Here is a 20,329-nt window from a genome sequence, read left to right as displayed (position 1 = left end):
TACAAGATGCCTCCCCTAATCAATAGGTAGACATGTTATTCATTTTAGAAAACTCACATGGTTATTCCTCATGGCTTCTATAAATGAGATGGCCCGGTCATGAGAGCCACCATCATTGAAGAATATAATGAGACAAGACTGGAACAGAGAAATGAAACATTGAAATGCCATAAAAATTAATGGTTAGTTCTCCCTGCAGTGTTTTATTCACTCCTAGTTGTTGTTTATTTCTTAAATACATGTAACAGATTGAGACAATCAATATAATCATAACACATGTAACAGACAGAGATGGTTCTGAATAGTTGCTATATATCATGATATATCTAAACAATGTAAAAAGCAGCATTACTCCATATTCATGATTGACACTCTAAACATTAGTGTAATAAAGATATTATGCTGAAAACACTACAATATCATTTTCACACCTCATCTGACTTTTTCCGCCTTGTGCCGAGTGTGTAAGGGACACAGCTCTTCCTGGCATCGTATGTGATCTGTAAAGAGGCAAACTGCTCCCCAGTTGGCAGTGGGATATAGTCCTCAATTTTCACATCCTGAAGTAAATAGAGACATTAAATCATCAACATACAAGGCCAAAAAAATATTTGTCCATGCAAGATAACAATTAGAACTTCCAAGCATCAAAATGATCACATATATTGTAATCTCTCACGGTCCCTACTTGATTTCAGTAAATGGAAAATAATGAGAAAGTTATTTAGTACATCTTGGTTATTTTTGTATTGTGTGTGTGTGTTTGTTGTTTAACACCGCACTCAGCAATATTCCAGCTATTATGAGGGGGATCTGTAAATAAGTGGGTCTGAACCAGACAATCCAGAGATTGAAAACATGAGCATTGATCTACACAATTGGGATACAATGACATGCATCAACCAAGTCAGTGAGCCTGAACACCCGATCCCGTTATTTGCCTCTTACGACGAGCACAATCGCCTTTTTTTGCATGGGTTGCTGAAGACCTTTTCTATCCCGGATCTTAACGGATATATTTTTGTATTAATGCTATTTGTTATACAATAGCTACTGTCCACATTAAAAATGAAAAACTTCCGTATCATGTATATTGATACCATGGTTGCACATTTTATTTCATTTAAATTAAATCATCAATATCATCCCAAAAGCCTGCTTATTCTGAACTCATTAAAAATTATAAATTTTACAAAAGCTTGAAAATTTATTTATGATTTATGGTCAGTGTCCCGCAGATGGGATTATGGATGAGAATCTTTCCCCAGATACCTATGCAGCTCACAAAAAGTAAGTCTCTGAGGCAATAATTATTAGTTTACATCTTAATTTCTAAGTTATAAAAACAATAAGAACAAGTTGTCCCTATAAAAGACTGGCATCCTGTACCGTCCATTTATCTAGACTTGCCTATTCTAAGGATATAATTACTATACATCCATGGACCTATAATTCAGTACAGCCTTAAAGCAAGGGTAGACAGTCTGATCCAGACTTTCTTATTTGATAAAGTGTGAATATTGCGCTTATAAAGCATGAACAAACAAACCAAAGTCAGGTGCCAATTCAAGCTTATGCTCATATGCAGTCATTGGTGGAATTTGAAGCCCATTTCGGGTGTCCCCTGTGATGACTTTGAAGGAATAGAACCCATAGAACACCTTGACAGACCTACATTAAACTTGAGATGGCAAAGAGGAAGAAGACGGTACTAACACAAACTTGGGTTGCCAACTGGCCCACTTCTAGTTCCCCTCATCCCACTATTGTCCCAAGTGAATGTGTTCTGTTGAGCTGCTACTCACCTCTGAGAGAAGGGAGAAGTTTGTCTCCCCTGGGGCAGGCGTAAAGTCGTGGATGTTACTCCAGGTGTTATTGAACACTGTCCTCCCGGCCGCCTTCATCTGAGCTGCAAGTATACATGGGGATCCATTAACTTGCAGGTTTTACCAGACAAACATATACTGTCGGATACACGTACAAATTGAGATGAGACTCAAATAACCAGAACTGAGATTCACTTGGGGTGTAAAGCATCAATTTGAATCATTCAAGCCATTTCATTTGTAGCAATGGTAGCTTGCACATACCAGTTTTCTGTCATTCCATCACTAAGAAAAACTATGTCCTAAGTTGCAAACATTAACATTTCAGTTAAATTCCACAGAGTGAGTGAGTAGGGGGAGGAAGGAAGGCCTGACATTTCAGCTGCCATTATATCATCCATAAGGTTGAGATATTGCCGATGTGAAGTTGAACTCTCTGACAACATCCTCCACTACTGTTTGAATGGCAATACTGCTGCATTGGCTAAAGTTTAGATAATACACTAAAGAAAAACTGTAGAACTGTAGAAAAACAGTTGATACCCAATGATTAAACAACGTATCACTATAGAAAAGCAGTTGATACCCAATGACTACACAACATATCATTGTAGAAAAACAGTTGATACCCAATGATTAAACAACGTATCACTATAGAAAGGCAGTTGATACCCAATGACTACACAACATATCATTGTAGAAAAACAGTTGATACCCAATGATTAAACAACGTATCACTATATAAAGGTAGTTGATACCCAATGACTAAACAACATATCACCATGATCACTATAGAAAAACAGTGGATACCCAATGACTAAACAACGTATCACTATAGAAAAACAGTTGATACCCAATGACTAAACAACATATCACTCTTAAGCAAAACAGTGGATACCCAATGACTATCACAATGTATCACTCTTTAGAAAATCAGTGGATACACAATGACTAAACAATGTATCACTATAGGAAAACAGTGGATACCCAATAACTATCAAAATGTATCACTATAGGAAAACAGTTGATACCCAATGACTATCACAATGTATCACTATAGGAAAACAGTTGATACCCAATGACTATCACAATGTATCACTATAGGAAAACAGTTGATACCCAATGACCATCACAATGTATCACTATAGGAAAACAGTTGATACCCAATGACTATCACAATGTATCACTATAGGAAAAAAGTTAATACCCAATGACTATCACAAAGTATCACTATAAGAAAACAGTTGATACCCAATGACTATCACAATGTATCACTATTGGACATAGGAAAACAGCTGATGCCCAATGACTAAGCAATGTACCACTATAGACGAAGGGTATCGTGTATCATGCTGTGTGACTATTGTGGTGAAGCAGTGCATCAGTGAAACACTTGAACCTGAGCCTCAGCACAAGCTTCTCAATCAGTTCATCAAACATACTGTCGAGCTGTGGGTAGGAGCACTGGAAACAGCCAAACTTGACATTGTTGGTGGACTCAATGATAGGCTGTGATCCACAACACAAGAATATGTCCAGTCGGCTGCAATCTCGCGTCCGGAACTGCTGGCAGGCAACCATTGCTTTGATGTCCTTGCAGTCACGGAAAAAAACACTGAAACCAAAGATATACTTCATTGACTATTGGAAAAAATATGTAGCGATTGCATATCATTTTTCATGGGAACCATATGAGATAAATATGTACAAGTTATTATAACACAATATTTTTTGTTGCTGCACTAAGCAATATTCCAGCTATATATATATGACAGCCTGTAAATAATCGAGTCTGGACCACGCAAACCGGTGTTTGATATTATGAGCTACATCCCCGCTTGCAGGGTATGATGATACACAATCAGATGTGCCTGACCTCCCGATCCATTTAGTTGCCTTATATGACAAGCACAGGTTGCTGATATAAGCACCAGATTATACTACCCTTATACAGTTGCTTGTAATATTCTTACAAACTAAGAATGACTGTAGCACTTGTAGAACAGTGCTGTTTCTTTGCTTAGACAAATAAATATGTCAGAATGAAGCGGTGTTCAATCTTTGTTTTATTGCCAGGATTACATCTGGTGAGGGGTTCTGCGGCTTTGTCGTCAAGGAAACAACTTTCATGCATCACACACCATAACCTTCACTTATCGTACAATACAACAATGACACACTGCTCACCATCCTTAAGGTTAAAGATGCACAACTGTGGCTTATTGATCAATAATAGACACATTTCTAATAAGGCCAACTGTAACACTGTATATCATCATGATCATGCCAAAAAGGTTTTTTACTTGCCTTTATTTAGCAAAGCTTTGGTTAAAGCATGTTATGTAGTGACATGATTGAGAGATGAGATGAATGCAGCTAGACAGCATTATAACAAACCTTGTTTTGATTGGTCCAAGGAACATCCGACAGTTAGTGCAGTCATCTATGGTTATAGTTGCAGAGTGGTCGAACACATAGATGTTACAGTCCTAAAGGAAACGTAGAACTTTACTATACCATCATCATAATACCTACAACTATGACAACAATAACAATAATAACCTTCATCCTAATCATCATGATCATCATCATAATAGTGAGTTGATTTCACACCGCTTTTAACAGTATTCCAGTTATATCACAGCGTGTCAGCTTAATGTGGGAGGAAAGCCTGAAGTAATGCAGGTCTCAGACAATTTACCACTTTGGTGAAACCCACGAGCACTGGGATGGTGCTGACAAACCTATAAACATATTCGGGGCGTATGGGGATTCGAACCCACAACCATAGGTTTCTGGCGTGCCCAAGGGACGCAACTCTGCACAGCAAATTGCGGTGCCTTAGACGACTGAGCCACCCGTGCCCCCTCATAATCATAACATGATAATAAGCAGTAATAAGTTCCACAATTTCTAAAATATATTTATGGTGCCTATAATCATGATAATGCAGCTAACATCCAGGATATCCAATTACCAAGTAATCATGGTGTCATATCAGACAATGGATTAGTGAGCACTCCAACTGCATTTTCAGCTGGTAAACATGGTAACGTAATGAGTCAAAGCTTTCTGCTGAAATATAACAACAGTAATATAACAAAAACATCTACATGATTGCCATCGGTAATCCTTGCAAACCTAAAAAATTAGTAATCATGGTAATAATTATCATAACAATGAACTGGTGAATGTTTACTTCAAGTTTGGGCATTTTGAACAGCTAGAGGACTGCAGGTAGAGGGTGGACAGTGAGGCGGAGAGTTGCAGATGAACCTGTGGTAGTTACCTCACAGTTCTGTATGACCAGCTGCTGCCCATTGACACTTCCTGGCAGTCGACTGACCGTTTCATTCTTCAAGTCTTCTATGATGAAGTCTTTCACATTCACCTGGGCTCGTACATCCCTGAAACAGAAGTAACCACAGATGTTTTGTTTGTTTGTTTGTTTGTTTGTTTGTTTGTTTGTTTGTTTGTTGTATAACGTCTCACGCAGATATAGGAAGGCATTCTGTAATTAATCGAATCTGTACCAGACAATCCGCTGATTGATATCATGAGCATTGATCTACGCAACTGGGATATGATGATAAGAGACCAATTCTGACCCAGATCTTGACGGGGAAACACAGATGTAGTCCATTATACTGGTAAATAGGCCATTTTTATTAGATCATATTTGTCAGGTGGACCACGTATATGAGTAAGTGAGTTCAGTGCTGCTTTGAACAGTATTCACTTTCAGTCATACCCGAGCATGAGTATGATGTGAGGAAAGCCCGAAGAGATGCAATCTTTTACCATTTTGGCAAAACCCACAAGCAAGGGTATGATGTGAGAAAAGCCCGAAGTGATGCAATCTTTTACCATTTTGGCAAAACCCACAAGCATGGGTATGATGTGAGGAAAGCCCGAAGTGATGCAATCTTTTACCATTTTGGCAAAACCCACAAGCATGGGTATGATGCTGACAAACCAATAAACATAAGCAGGGAGAATTGAGACTTGAATCTACAATCATAGGTTTCTGGAACACCTAACACCTAAGGGATGCAACTCAACACAGCAAATTGCAGTACCTTGTAAGACTGGTCCAGCAGTGCTCCTTAATAACTGTTGAACTCTTGAAGTCACAATGTTCATGTGGTGAGGTGAGGTGAGGTGAAATAGGGCTTAACATCACATTCAAGATTATTGCACTTAAATAGCAACGAGCATGCATATGTGTGTGCGTGTGTGTGTGTGGCTGCTTGTACTAGTCCAGATCCATGCCGATTTTATAGTGATAGCCAACTGAGATACCATGCTGCAGTTAACATGAATATCCAACTCAGACACAGTATACCAACTCCGAGCCGCTTTTTTTAGCCCCTTAATGCCAAGTGCCAGGCAGGGTAACAACAAGTACCATTTTTAAACGTCTTTTGGTATGACATGCCCAGGGATTGAACCATGGACCTTTTTGTTCTCTGGGCGGACGCTCTACCATAAGACCACACAGGCGGTTGTGAAGGAAACAAAGACATTATACACATGCATGTTTCAGCAACACACAAGAAAAGATCATTTTGCCATTAACATGATTAAAATCCAGGGAGCCTTGACATCCACTTAACAGAAAAGCTGGAATTTAAACAAACTAAACCAGAAGTTATTCATCACCCTGAAACAAAAAATCATTCAAATTTCAACTTTTCAAAGCTCTTGTGTGATGTACATGTTTTAGCACTGAGTTGCAAGAGACATACGTGGCTACTTATCATATGCTTATATATGAAAATCTGCAAATTCAACCATCCAGTCATGAAGGTCATGATGGCTTGCCCTGCTATTTCAGATGATTTGACAATAACGCACATAAACACCTTATCCAATCAATCAAACACAAGCTTCAACGTTTTTTACAGTATCGACACAGGGAGAATCTTGCACGTCTCGACAAGTCCTCCTCTTGTACAGCAGTTCTGTTTGTCAGAAAAATCAACAAAAATGACAATCACTTAACAGGCTGCCTCGTTACGTCAGACAACTGGAGCAGAACAGCGTACCTTCTAATCAACACCCTGTACAAGGTCATTCTTATCATGCTTATTGATTGTGTTGATTGCTTTCATTTGTCAATAGCAATGTGAGCATGACAACACTGCTGAGTTACCTTCTGCATATCAGTTGATCATGTCTATCTATACCAAAACAGAAATGTACCTCCCAATGTTTTTAACAGTCATTTCATCACCACTCATCAGAAAACTGGATTGATTGAGTCTCTTGATTGATCTCTGAGTGGTCAGGCATCAAGGTCATAGTGTTAGACATTATGTAACTTTCTTCTTGTTGGTTTTTTAACTTACTTTCTTTGTTTACTTATTTATTTGTTCGTTAATTCATGCTGCTGTCAGGAACATTCAAGCTATGTAACAACAGCCATTTAATATCCTTATCTTCACTGGTCAAAGAATCTAGTCATCTGAGGATCAGCCAGATGGTCAAAAAACAATTCAGCTGATGTGACATTGATGGCATGTCACAACTGATGCTGTTCACACTTCAAGTTACAAAATTCAAAATTCAAAGTAATATAGCAGTCACGGGATAGTTCAAGGATAGATCATTATCAAGGTTCCATGCATACAGCATATGCTTAGAGGTTGACACACAATCAAGGTTCCATGCATAAACAGGGATCCCTCGCTGCAACGCTTCCTTAGGGGTCCAAATGATTGATGAGCATTCTAGATGATCAGCGGTTTAACTGAGGTGGAGTCGTTAAAAAAACCACATTATATCCCTTGAGCGAATTAAGGAATAACAAACTGGGTCAATAAAAATATGCAATTTGATTTAAGACATCACCAGACATGATTTACCATCTAAATTGTATTTCCTGCTCTCCAAGGCATTGTTTTATTTGTAGAGATTAAGATTACCTTGTGTTTTTTCTTATAAACTAAGTCAGAAATAGCACACGTTTCCTCCCAATCTACCGGTGATTCAGTAAAACGTACCCAATGATACAATGGCAAAGAATTTTGATGCAATGGTTGGAAGAAATTGTAACTGAAATTATTATTTTATCAGGAATAATTTATTCCAATATCGTGTTATTCTAGTTGCAGCTTTCACTATATATATTAAAAAATAAGTATTTTGGTACTTGTGGTACGCACAATATTTTTACATATGGAACAATCTAACCAGTCACTGTACGGACTTCCCGCGTTACATGTATTTCAATTGCGAAAACGTTATGTTGACATTTAATGGTTAAACTGCCAAAAACATGACTTTTAACGAGTCAAGGTATGGCATTTATGATATTTGTATCCATTCTCTTGCAACTAAGGTTTGTTTCAAGGCGCCAATAGTGTGGGAACACTGTAGCATATGCTCAGTGCTTGACATGATCAAGGCTCCATGCATACAGTATATGCTCAGTGCTTGACACATGATCAAGGTTCCATACACAATGATACATGATACATACAGCATATTCTCAGTGCTTGACACATGATCAAGGTTCCATACATACAATATATGCTCAGTGCTTGACACACGATCAAGGCTCCATGCATACAGTATATGCTCAGTGCTTGACACATGATCAAGGTTCCATACATACAGCATATGCTCAGTGATTGACAAATGATCAAGGCTCCATGCATACAGCATATGCTCAGTGCTTGACATGATCAAAGTTCCATGCATACAACATATGCTCAGTGCTTGACACATGATCAAGGTTCCATGCATACAGCATATGCTCAGTGCTTAACATGATCAAGGCTCCATGCATACAGCATATGCTCAGTGCTTGACACATGATCAAGGATCCATGCATACAGCATATGCTCAGTGCTTGACACATGATCAAGGTTCCATGCATACAGCATATGCTCAGTGCTTGACACGATCAAAGTTCCATGCATACAGCATATTCTCAGTGCTTGACATATGATCAAGGCTCCATGCATACAGCATATTCTCAGTGCTTGACACATGATCAAGGTTCCATGCATACAGCATATGCTCAGCGCTTGACACATGATCAAGGTTCCATGCATACAGCATATGCTCGGTGCTTGACACGATCAAGGTTCCATGCATCCAACAAATGAACAGGATACACGGCGGTAGAAACTGACATTTTTGGTCCACCAGTCCTTATAATAATAACATATAGACTAGTGCCAATTTCTAACCCTGATACAATTAGTCAAGTCACATAACCTGACCACCTAATCCACATTTTAGTCATCTAAGACCTATTCTGACCAGGAATCAACACCGGGGCATCCCAACATATAATTCTGTGTGACTTATTCCCATAAACATTGATCCCAGTCCCACACTTAATTACTTTACTCTATCATGACACATTAAATACATATAGTGTGATATACAGGCCTCCAGACAAGGAGGTTCCAGTAAAAACCCTCTCATCGAACATAAAAGCAAACATGAAGTAATTTAGCTCACATTTCAGGCAAATGATTAATTCTTTCAATGGTGTTCACCTACCCTTATCAAAAGCATTGTAAACACAGCAAAGTACATGTGTTAGCCCATGTAAATAGCAGAGGTTCTTAATCACTTAATTTCCCTGATAACACTGATATTTTTGTTTGTTTGTTTGTTTTGTTTGCCTGTTGTTTAACTCTGCACTCAACAATATTTCACCTATATGATTATGGTCTGTAAATATTCAGACAATCCAGGAATTGATATCCTGAGCATCAATCAACGCAAATGGGATATGATGACATGAATCAACCAAATCAGCACATCTGACCACCCGATCCCGTTAGTCGCCTCTTACGGCAAAGCATGGGTTGCTGAAGATCTAAACTGGTTCCACTGTTGGTATGCGACGCAAGCTTAGCCCATTCTACTCCGGATCTTCACAGGTTTATCTTTATGTGGCACAGGTCATAAGTACAAGTACCCGTGAAGATCTGGGTAGGAACTGCTTGTCATAAGATCGGGTGGTCAGGCTGGCTGACATGGTCGATTCTTGTCACTGTATCCCAAATTGCGTAGATCGATGCTTGTGATGTCAATCACTGGACTGTTTGGTCCAGATATGATTATTTACAGACCTCCATCATATAGCAGGAATAATGCTGAGTGCAGCGTTAAGGAACAAAGAAACAAACAAATAAAACAACGGGAACAAATAGCACACATACAAACATGTCGAGAACAAATAACAGAAAAGGAATCTTATATGTCGCTCAGGCCCCAAAGAGGTTACTCCAGAATTAGACATCCCAATCAAATGTGTCATCACAGAAAAGAGTATTGATTTGATTGCCTTCTACCCACCTACATGAAGCCAGTTTCATTTATAATATATCTCACATGAAATACTAATGAGGCTGTTGATATCATCAACTAGTTGAAGATGTGCAAGAACACTATGGCAGGACCACAAAACAATGTCTGTTGTCATAAAACTGTATTGGTAGTTCAGAAAATACAAATAAAAGAGGGGTCATCTCATGTAAAACATTGTTACACTGAGTGAATTATGCAGATTTTAGACGTTTACAACATTGGTCGAACCAAGGAGCACAGGTATGGTGTGACAAACAAAGAAGCATAATCAGGGCGTATATGGGATTCAAACCCACGATCAGAAGCACATCAATGGATGCAACTCTGCACAACATGCACAACGAATTGCAACTTAGTTAGACCCTTGGCACTTCCTTTAAACGTCTCAAATGAACATCAAACATACCATAATATATTGGTGTTACATGAGAATTATGAAAATCATTTTACAAAGACTATGTTCATTCATGGTAGTTATGGTTTCTATATTTCGGGGAGATTCTATTTTCTGTTTGTTTTGTTTGTGGTACATTTTTATGATAGTATTCCCTTTTTTTGCCCCATATTCATATTTACCATTTTACACAGGATAAAACATGGTTCATCCAGTTCATACATGGTTACCATGGTTACATTAGCAGTTGGTACCATCAGGGTTTCAGATGGGTTCATTTTCGAATTCTGTTCTTATATTTATACTTTGCGATCAAAATATGATCAAAACCTTTCTGTTCTCATGAAGTGTTTCGCTTGTTAACCTACCTACAAACCCTAAACCTATTGTTCGTTACAGACAAAAGCAAAAAGAAATTCACATTATATTGCATGTTCCAGTACATTCAGCACATTGAAAGTACCCTTCAGTTATTACCCGATGTATTAGTCCTTTGAACATGTTGAACAAGACAAATCAAAGACAATACCAAAATTTGTTTGTTTTGTCATTTTATACTGCAAACAAGAATGTAACTTGTTACAAAGCAGCAATTTTGTACAAAATAATTTCCACAGCATTTAAAAAATGGCAGGTACAAAAAACAAACCTACCAAAACATTCAGTGTCAACACAAACATAAACACAACCAAATTTCATTCACTGAAAAATGTTTACATTGATTACGAAATTATAGTCACCATGCTTACCATATGTAGTTAAAATAACAACTTGACTTTGGACAATAATTGAGTTACATAAGCATGATACAGAGCGATGATCATTGGCAGAAATTTGTGTGATACCTAAAAATCATGGTAATATTCATGATAATCATGATAGTCATGTGATAATATTGGTTATTTACTCCTGTTGTTATGCTTCGTTATTACCTCAAGACCCAGATTGCTTTCAGTAGTGCTAAAATGTACAAAAACAGATTTTTACCCCGGTGTGTTTCCATATCACAAAAGTGTATCACCTTTATTGTGTTGGTTTATCAAATCGATAACTATCATAACACTATCCAATATATCCTCTAAAAAATATTACCTGCTTAATTGACGACATCTTCTGCACTTGTGTTTTGTCATAACAGTACAAGTTTTGTGAAATCCCAGCAGATGACTGATACACTCCATGGCAAAAGGGTATCGTATTACACAGCAAACCCCATCCTATCTCCAGCGATGAAAACAACACAAGCACAGTTGTGTCTGTCTGCTTCTCATTGCCACAGTAAATATTGTCATCACTGTGTTGGTAGCAGAATTTTCAGCATATCATCAACGTTTCATCGACTTGCTTCATGAAACAAACTCAAGCTGAACATCAAACAATCATTTCCCACTGAAATTGAATTGCTTGTTACTGGTATCCAATGTTTGCTCATAAATATTGATATCACTAAGTCATTAATAACTGTGACATCAAAAAATCATCACACCTCAAGCATGTCGAGGACGTCATACCCAACAATGCGTGATTACCATATTTACATATTATGTAAGGATGTCATAAATATAATCAAAAACTTCCAAACGCTTAAAAATGAGTCAACACACCACATAAAGCCATAGTGAAGTCATTGTATCCAGAAAGCCTTCATATACACAACCGATTTGGCCAAACCTTATCAGAGAACAATCCACAACATCAGAGAACCCTTACATGCTTGTGGCTGACCAAACACAATACATATGAAAGTGGGTTCATAATCAGATCACTAGTCACAGGTAATCAACCATGGGCGACTTGTAATCGCAAACAAAAAGCAAGCCAACTACATCTTCACTGTACACTCCTCGGTACAATTCCTTCACAAGAGTATCAGCCAAGCATCGTGGCTGATAAGGTCTGAATCAACGAGACCTAGGTCACGAAATATGAATTCCTGTTCCGTACATGCCCACTGCTTGACGACAAGGACGGAAGAAGTGACTACATTCCTCTGGCAGTTTCACACAGAAATAATCAATGGTGTATTGATGACCATGATGAATGGGAAAGGCCGGGAAAATGAAAATATTCTTTATTCATGACTGACCCAGCAAAAAGTGGTGGAACTTAAAATGGGAGTCACATTGTGACTAGAACACATAACGATTACAAAGGTTTGGGCCCCATTCCGGCACATATGACGGTTTCCGGACCCCAAACTTTGGGGGTAGTTTCACATTATGACAAACCTACACTGCTATCAATCTCTTACAATTTCACAGCAAAATCTGATAGTGGTGTGGTGTGGTGTGGTGTGGTATGGTGTGGTGTGGCGTGTGTAATATCCCAGCAATATCATATTATTATGATAATGAGTCAAGTTCCATACAATCAGGGTTCAATGACACACAATCAACCATGTCACCAAGACCCTAACAGGACCGGGTGGTCAGACTCGGTGACTTGGCTGCTGTATGTCATCGTATCCTAACTGCGTTGATCAGTACTCATGATGTTGATCACTGGATGGTCTGACCCAGACTCAATCATTAACTGTCTGCCATCATATGGCTCAATATTGCTGAATGAGGCGTTAAACAACAAACAAAAACACCAAGTTACGTATCTTAATCACCCAATCCATCAAGTTGCTCTTACAGCAAGGCACTGATTGTTTGCTTGTTTGTTGTGTAACGGTGGGCTGTAGATAATCGAGTCTGGATCAGACAATCCAGTGATTGACATCATGAGCATCAATCCACCAAATTGGTATACAATGACATGCATCAACCAAGTCAGCTAGCCAGACCACCCGATCCCGCTAGTCGCCTTTTACGGCAACTACTCTGGATCTTCACGGGTCTGTGACGTTCTGAGACCCGAGTTATGCTTACACAAGACCAAAACTTACATTGTTGAGCATATTAACTAACAGTGCAGTTTCTATGAAAAAGATGGGAAACACTGACCGGGACAAAAACACATCTTACAAACATGAACTTCCCCTGACAACTCAAGTACACTGAAACCCTGGTCACCAATATCCAAAATCTACTTAAAATTGATTTATTATTTATAAGACAATGTGATTTCATAGCCACAGCAGGTCTTTGGTCTGATATAGGTTGACAATGATACCACGATTTCACTGTAGACACAACTAAAATACTACCTCTCGCTGTGTTCATCAAGTTTTCTGTTGCTCCGAGTGAGTAAGTGTGTATGGTTTTAAATCATATTTAGCAATATTCCAGCAACATCAACATGATCAAGGTGAAGGACACCAGAAATGGGCTTCACACATTGGACCCACATGGAGAATCCAAGCCGGGTCCTCGGCATGGCAAGTGAATGCTTTAAGCAGGAGGCTACCCCACCAACCTATGTTGCTGATTATCGATATGAAATTGTTGTCATCGATAATAACTTACATAAACTATTGTGATGAAATAAAGTTTAGATTTACCCAATCAGACTTGTTATTGTCAATCATGTCAATTGCTGAACACGGAAAGCGACTGTTTTCGTTATAACCCAAATGTCCACAAAGTAATCCATGCATAAATATGTCACTGCTCACCAGTGGTGTGAAATATGTTGATTTCTTACAGGACTTTCTTGCATATTTGCTTAAAGTTACTTCTCCAATATTATATCGATAATTGATTAATATTTAGTTAGCTATTATCGATCTCTATGATCTATATCGATAGCCAAGCCTCCTATTGACACCAAGAATCATAATCAAGGCGAATCTTGTATTCAAACCCATGATCGTATGATTCAAGTACACCTACATGCCTAAAGGAAGCAACTCTGCACAGATAATTGCAGTACTTTAGATCACTGGGCTCCTCATTTAGCTGATGATAGTATTGCATGTTTGTTTGATTGTTTGTTTGTTTGTATCTTGGTTAATGCTCTGCTCACCAATACTCTAGCTGTATGACAATGGTCTGTACATAATCGAGTCTGGACCTGACAATCAGGAATTTGACATCATGAGCATCGATCCATGCAATTGCAATATATGACATGCAATCAACCAAGTCACCCACCCTGACCAACCAACCAATCCATTAAGTAGCCTCTTAAGACCAGCATAGGTTGCGAGGCACAAAGTCCTACCGGGAACACACTCTGGGGTTTGGCTGGTAAAATAACAGGTACTATTAGTGCGATTTGACCCGCATTTTTTTCAATATTTTAAAAGAAAGTGACATAACTTTAACAAAAGTCACCTACTAAAACAAAACTGAACATATCTGTGATACAAACGAATTTCAGTCGAATTCGAATCAATACAATTAAAAAGCCATATCAGGCTTATATAAACCTTAAAACATCCACAAACCCACACAGCTAAATGGTCAGTTATGTTCTATGGACTTCCTAGCTTCCAACTCTGCAGAAACTTGATCTTTTCACCCTGGGTGTGGGTGGGGGGTGGGGGGATGGACACTTTAGCTGACATTCTTGTTTTCTTATGCAAACATTCTGGGTTGTTAACAAAGAACAATATTTTGTGTACAGATGAATATTGTCTTTACCTCTCAAGGTTCATGGGTTCAATTGGTATGTTTGGTCAATCAATATATGATAAAGTTCAGTCAGACCATTTGAGCATATACATTTTGGAGATACATTTACATGTCAAATCTCGGAAATCATAATTTTTTGTTCAGATTGGTTCAAATTTTCGAACACTGACCATGCTGACTGTTTCTTATAAAAAATGCTGTAAACAGTGCTGAAATAAATGATATAGAATACATGATTCATTGACTTCTACATCATTTATGAATTTTGAAGAAAGTCCAGTCAGCTATTGATATTGATCAACTAGTAAGAATGCCTTATTCCTCTTGTTAAATTACTATCACATATAACTTTGAAGAAATACTATAACCATGACAACTGTGTAAAATCCTAAGTCTATAAAACCAAACCAACAGTCACACATGTTCGTTATCTTGGTCTAGCCAAGCTGTCTGGTTTAACATCCCAAACAAAACACTTTTATCATTTATGGATGTAAGTGAAAATCAATGTCTGTTGCCATCAAGCCTAGTCTGAAAATAACATCTGTATGAACCACAGCATGCACCTGTCAAACAGGTTAGATGACAGGTGCTCTTTTGCATATCTCTGTTACCGGAGCAACACTAAACAAACATTCTCTCAGGACTGCAAAACAAAGCCTATGACATACAAGAAAGACTAATCATGTCACAGCTGGTTCTACTCTCTGTGATATAAATATGCCTTACATTATCACTACCAAATAATTAAATATAAATAACATTTAATCTGTAACTATGATCATGAAGATATACGATATAATGGAAATCAATAAGCCCTTTTTCAAAACTCACTATCAGCTAGTATCAAGATTCAGAAAATGTTTGTGACTGTGTTTAAAGGCATTTTAAGTCATTATTGGTTATACAGTATACAGAACCTTGGTCTATGTCATGAGGAATGTGTAAAACAGAATGTCAAGGCTGAATTTGAGAGATTTGTATGCCAGATTTGTCTGTTTGTTGTTTAACGCTGCACTCGAGGGATGGGGATCATGTGGATGGAGATCGAGTTATCAGTCTGGTTGTCTGACTGAAATCTGGAGGAATTTTATATACTGCTTATAGCAATAACAAAGGGGATACCTGGGATTAAATTGCAAAAACATTCTTCGGGCTAAGATTATGTCACTATCATAAGATAATCGTACATTGTCATTCCCTATGTTCAAACCTATTGCATACCGAAGATATTGTAATATATGGCAATCACCTGGTAGCTTATTCTGCAAATATATGTGTATGATAAACATTTGCCTTGCTTTGAAAACATTTTTTTAGAATCTAATATTCCAATTGCATATTCATGATATTGCAACCTGTTTATGATATAAAACTGTACATTATCATGATTGTAAAATGCAAACATGCATTTCCAACCTAGCCTAATTTATAAGTTTGTAATAATGGTAATCAAAATATCTTTGACATATTACATGTAGCATGGATGTTTAGTTGCATTAGATATAATAAGATTTTGATTTTAGGCAATTATCATATGACTCAGGCATGTCAGGAGAAGTCAACATGGTCAACATGGTCAAAGAATTATTTCTATCCCTGATTTCAACACTTAATTAAAACAAATATCTATACAAACTCAGCATACTGAGATGTCCATATGCTATGAACAATTTCCTGTAAAAAAAAGTTCTGTCATTATCATCAGCTGTCTATTGATTTTATCAAATTCTAAAGCTAACAAATGTTTAAACTTATTGAATTCAAAGAATGACTATAAGCATGACAAGAATACTTCAATCTTATTAACAAGTAAAGAAAGATTTATACAATGAAGAAAATCAACAAATGCTTTGCAGCATTATAGTCAAAGGGAGATAACTCTCATCCAAACAAATGCAAACTTTTGCAAACTATCTTCCAAATGCATTACAGTAAGAACTATTTTCAGGCAACAATCCTGACATGCCCAAAGAGTCTTGAATACAAATGAACACAATTCAAACATCTATTGAATAAAATTTCTGAAAAGAATCACACTTAAACCATAGCTCCTTTGTCTTTGACCGTGGTCTAACTAACCGAATTGTTAGTTAAACACCACTTGGCAATGACAGAACTTTTTTCAGCTATCATTTGTCCCGATGAAAGAACAATTTCATGAAAAACGTTTGTCACCAGCGGGGGTTTAACACCCGCAAAATCCGCACTGAACGCAAACGAATGTAGTCTTCAGCCACAGCGACATGGGAGAAAAGGTATGAAACTACATATTTACTTACATCAGTACCAATTGCTTATCCCTTTATGAACTACGAAATGTGTTTTATGCAGTTTTTATACAGTATGTTACTCTCTAGGCATTCTAATATTTGTACAGTACTTGTGATTTTGTAGCTTTTCGTTCAACGAAACAAACAGTTAGAAAAGAAATTACTATTATCTTGATCAGGGCTATATTTGCTCATAATAGGCCCATCAACATGGGCAAATGATATTTAGTTGATTGACAAATGTGACAAATTGATTGATTGATTGACAAATGTGCTTGAAGTGGTCCAAAATGAATGGTATACTTGCCTCGTGGTTTAATTAACCATTTCAAGGATCATGAGGATTAGACACTGGGTCCTCGTGGTCTAACCTATACATAATAATCAGTGTCATATCTCAGTTTACATGCTTTACCTTACTAACCTACAAACTATAAACTTATTGACCATGCATTGCTGTATTGTATGATGTATCAAAAGTTTTGAGTCAAATTATGATGGATTGCATGGATGCATCCAATTACTTATCAACACAACTGACACGATGCTGAAGAGCCTGAATCCCACTGGTATAGGCTTCTTCCTGGTGGTGTAAGTCTTCCACAGTAGAAATGATGGACATTTAGCCTTTTTTTGTTTGTTTGTTTGTTTGTTGTTTAACGCTACGCTCGGCAATATTCTAGCTAAATGACAGCGGTCTGTAAATAATGAAGTCTGGACCAGACAATACAGTGATTGACATCATGAGCATCAATCTGCACAATTAGGATACAGTGAAATGCATCAACCAAGTCAGAAAGCTTGACCACCCAATCGTCTGAGTCGCCTCTTACAACAACACAGTCACCTTTAACGGCAAGCATGAGTTGCTGAAGCCCTATTCTATCTTCATGGATTTATTTAGCCTTAATATTCTCTCACAGTTGCCTAGGCAGAATAGCATAATAGTGGCCATTAATGGTCAGACATTTCATGGTGTAGTCCATAAAGTAGAATTCCCTTGGAATCCCAAGAAACCAAAGCCTACACCTTGCCACTGCTGGACCAGATTTTGCCTCTTCGTCGGTGGAGGGACACCAGAAATGGGCTTCACACATTGTACCCATGTCGGGAAGCGAACCCGGGTCTTCGGCATGATGAGCGAACACTTTAACCACTAGACTACCCAACCACCCCTCGTCGGTGGAGACATTAGATGTTTCCACTACTTTGACTGGTGTTTAGTCTAATGCTGAAAGGGGTGACTCAAGACTCATCCACGGTTACAAATTATTCAACAAAATCAGCTGGGTCTGTTCCAAACAATGTAAATTCTCACATGAGATGATGAACCCCGGAGCGGTTCTGATGCCCAGTTCATTCCTCAGAATATTCTCAACTGTCTCATGAAAGACACCTACTGTATTGGCTATGTGATGTGTGGTGAGTCATCGATCAACCATTATCACCTCATGTATTTTATCAACATTTTCCTTAGTGGAAGCAGTTGGAAGGTCTTCCTCATCTTGGATCATGCTCAACATGCTCAAGGCACTCGCATCCTATTCAACAGTTGGCTATCTAGCAACATGCTGCCTTGTTGTGTATTCGGTTTAAATGCAACCAGTAAGCACGGAGAGTATTGCACTCAAAACATGCAAACAGCTACTATACATCCTTAGGCCTCAGAACTTTTCTGCCATGCCTCATATACCATAATTAATATGTACTTGTAACAGATTGTATGGTGTAATGGGACAAGAAAACACAAAAGGACACATGACAGGTGCAGAGTTTTTACTTACATCATTAACCACTATAGACAGCACGTACCATAACAACAATGTGACAGGTCAGCACCCAAATGGCAGCGGTGGTGCCCCAGAACACCTAAGCAAAGCACCTAAGCAAAGCAAAGCTCGGCTCACCAAAGCAGGACTTACAAGCAACCTGACTTTTCTCTCTCTGTCAATCCCAGTCAGGATTTAGGCTTCAATAGTCAAAGTCACAAGTCATGCAAGACATTCTTCACAATCTTCAGAAAATATAATGAGCTAGAAGCCTAGCTGGTTTACATATTTAGCACAGGATAAAATTCACAATATAAGTTAAGTACCACACAGGGTTTAAACATAGGAAGCTTATCCATATTAGCTGAGATTAGACTGTACAAACTGCAATTAATTAGTGATTGAAGCATTAATGACATGACTACAGGGTAATTTAACAGTTTGAAGCAAAATTAATTACAACAAGAGTTTGCCACTAACGTGGCTATATGCCCCACCCCTGTTGCAGAATTAATGACATAATTAAATCTTAACACACCCTGACCTTTTTTAGGTTTGGAGCCTAAGTCCATCTTGTTGCCATGGAAACATAAAAAATAAACATTTCTAAAAAAAGGCACCAGTTCAGCATGTACTTGACAGACCTGCTAAGTTTAATGAACAAATATTGAACGGTTTCTGAGTTATGTTCCGGAAACGAAACGTGCTAATTGAAAAAAAAGATAAGAAACTTTGTGTTTAATACACATTTACATGAACATGATGAATACAACTCAACATTATCTAAGGAACAACATTTGACTGAAGACGGCCATTTTGGTCCATAGTAAATGTTGAGAAGTATAGATTATGCTAGATTATGCTTATTAATTATCATGTTAAAAGAAGAAGACAATCTATTCTGATCAAATGGTTTTTTTTAACTCTGACAGATTTTTAAGAATAACCAACAATAATGTCCGAATCAACAATATGAACTGTGTCTCTTAAAATAATTGAAAAATGCATTGTATTAAACCTCTGTAGATAACAACATGTACAAAGTGTTCTTACAAGTACATATATCCATGTTAGCTTAAAAATATTAACATGATTAATTAAAACATATGACCAAAATACCTTTAAGAAACATACAACTTGCAAATAAACAAAACATATTCATCATGTTCAGCTTCCCAATTTCGTTTTCATTTTGGGCTACCAACTAAATGTT

The 20,329-nt window shown here is 37.7% G+C and overlaps 1 protein-coding gene across 2 annotated transcripts in view; it reads right to left on the bottom strand.

Moving 5' to 3' along the window:
- LOC139462446 (protein XRP2-like) overlaps positions 1-20,329 on the bottom strand; it is a 30,596-nt gene that overhangs the window by 8,303 nt on the left and 1,964 nt on the right. The window contains exons 1-7 of one of the 2 annotated variants that reach the window (XM_071244165.1): positions 11,647-12,052; positions 5,116-5,233; positions 4,224-4,315; positions 3,269-3,441; positions 1,806-1,909; positions 432-560; positions 58-138 (exon numbers count right to left, since the gene is read on the bottom strand). In XM_071244165.1, coding sequence (XP_071100266.1) covers positions 58-138; positions 432-560; positions 1,806-1,909; positions 3,269-3,441; positions 4,224-4,315; positions 5,116-5,233; positions 11,647-11,735 — 786 coding nt within the window. In that variant the 5' untranslated portion in view covers positions 11,736-12,052. Of the gene's footprint in view, positions 1-57; positions 139-431; positions 561-1,805; positions 1,910-3,268; positions 3,442-4,223; positions 4,316-5,115; positions 5,234-11,646; positions 12,053-20,329 lie in introns of those variants that run through there. The other variant, XM_071244166.1, reaches the window with a different exon arrangement.

Source organism: Haliotis cracherodii, unplaced genomic scaffold (assembly GCF_022045235.1).
Source record: "Haliotis cracherodii isolate W230 unplaced genomic scaffold, xgHalCrac1.p SCAF_15, whole genome shotgun sequence".
NCBI lineage: Eukaryota > Metazoa > Mollusca > Gastropoda > Lepetellida > Haliotidae > Haliotis > Haliotis cracherodii.
Note: the sequence above shows the minus strand (reverse complement) of the source record. Positions and strands in the feature narration are given on the sequence as shown.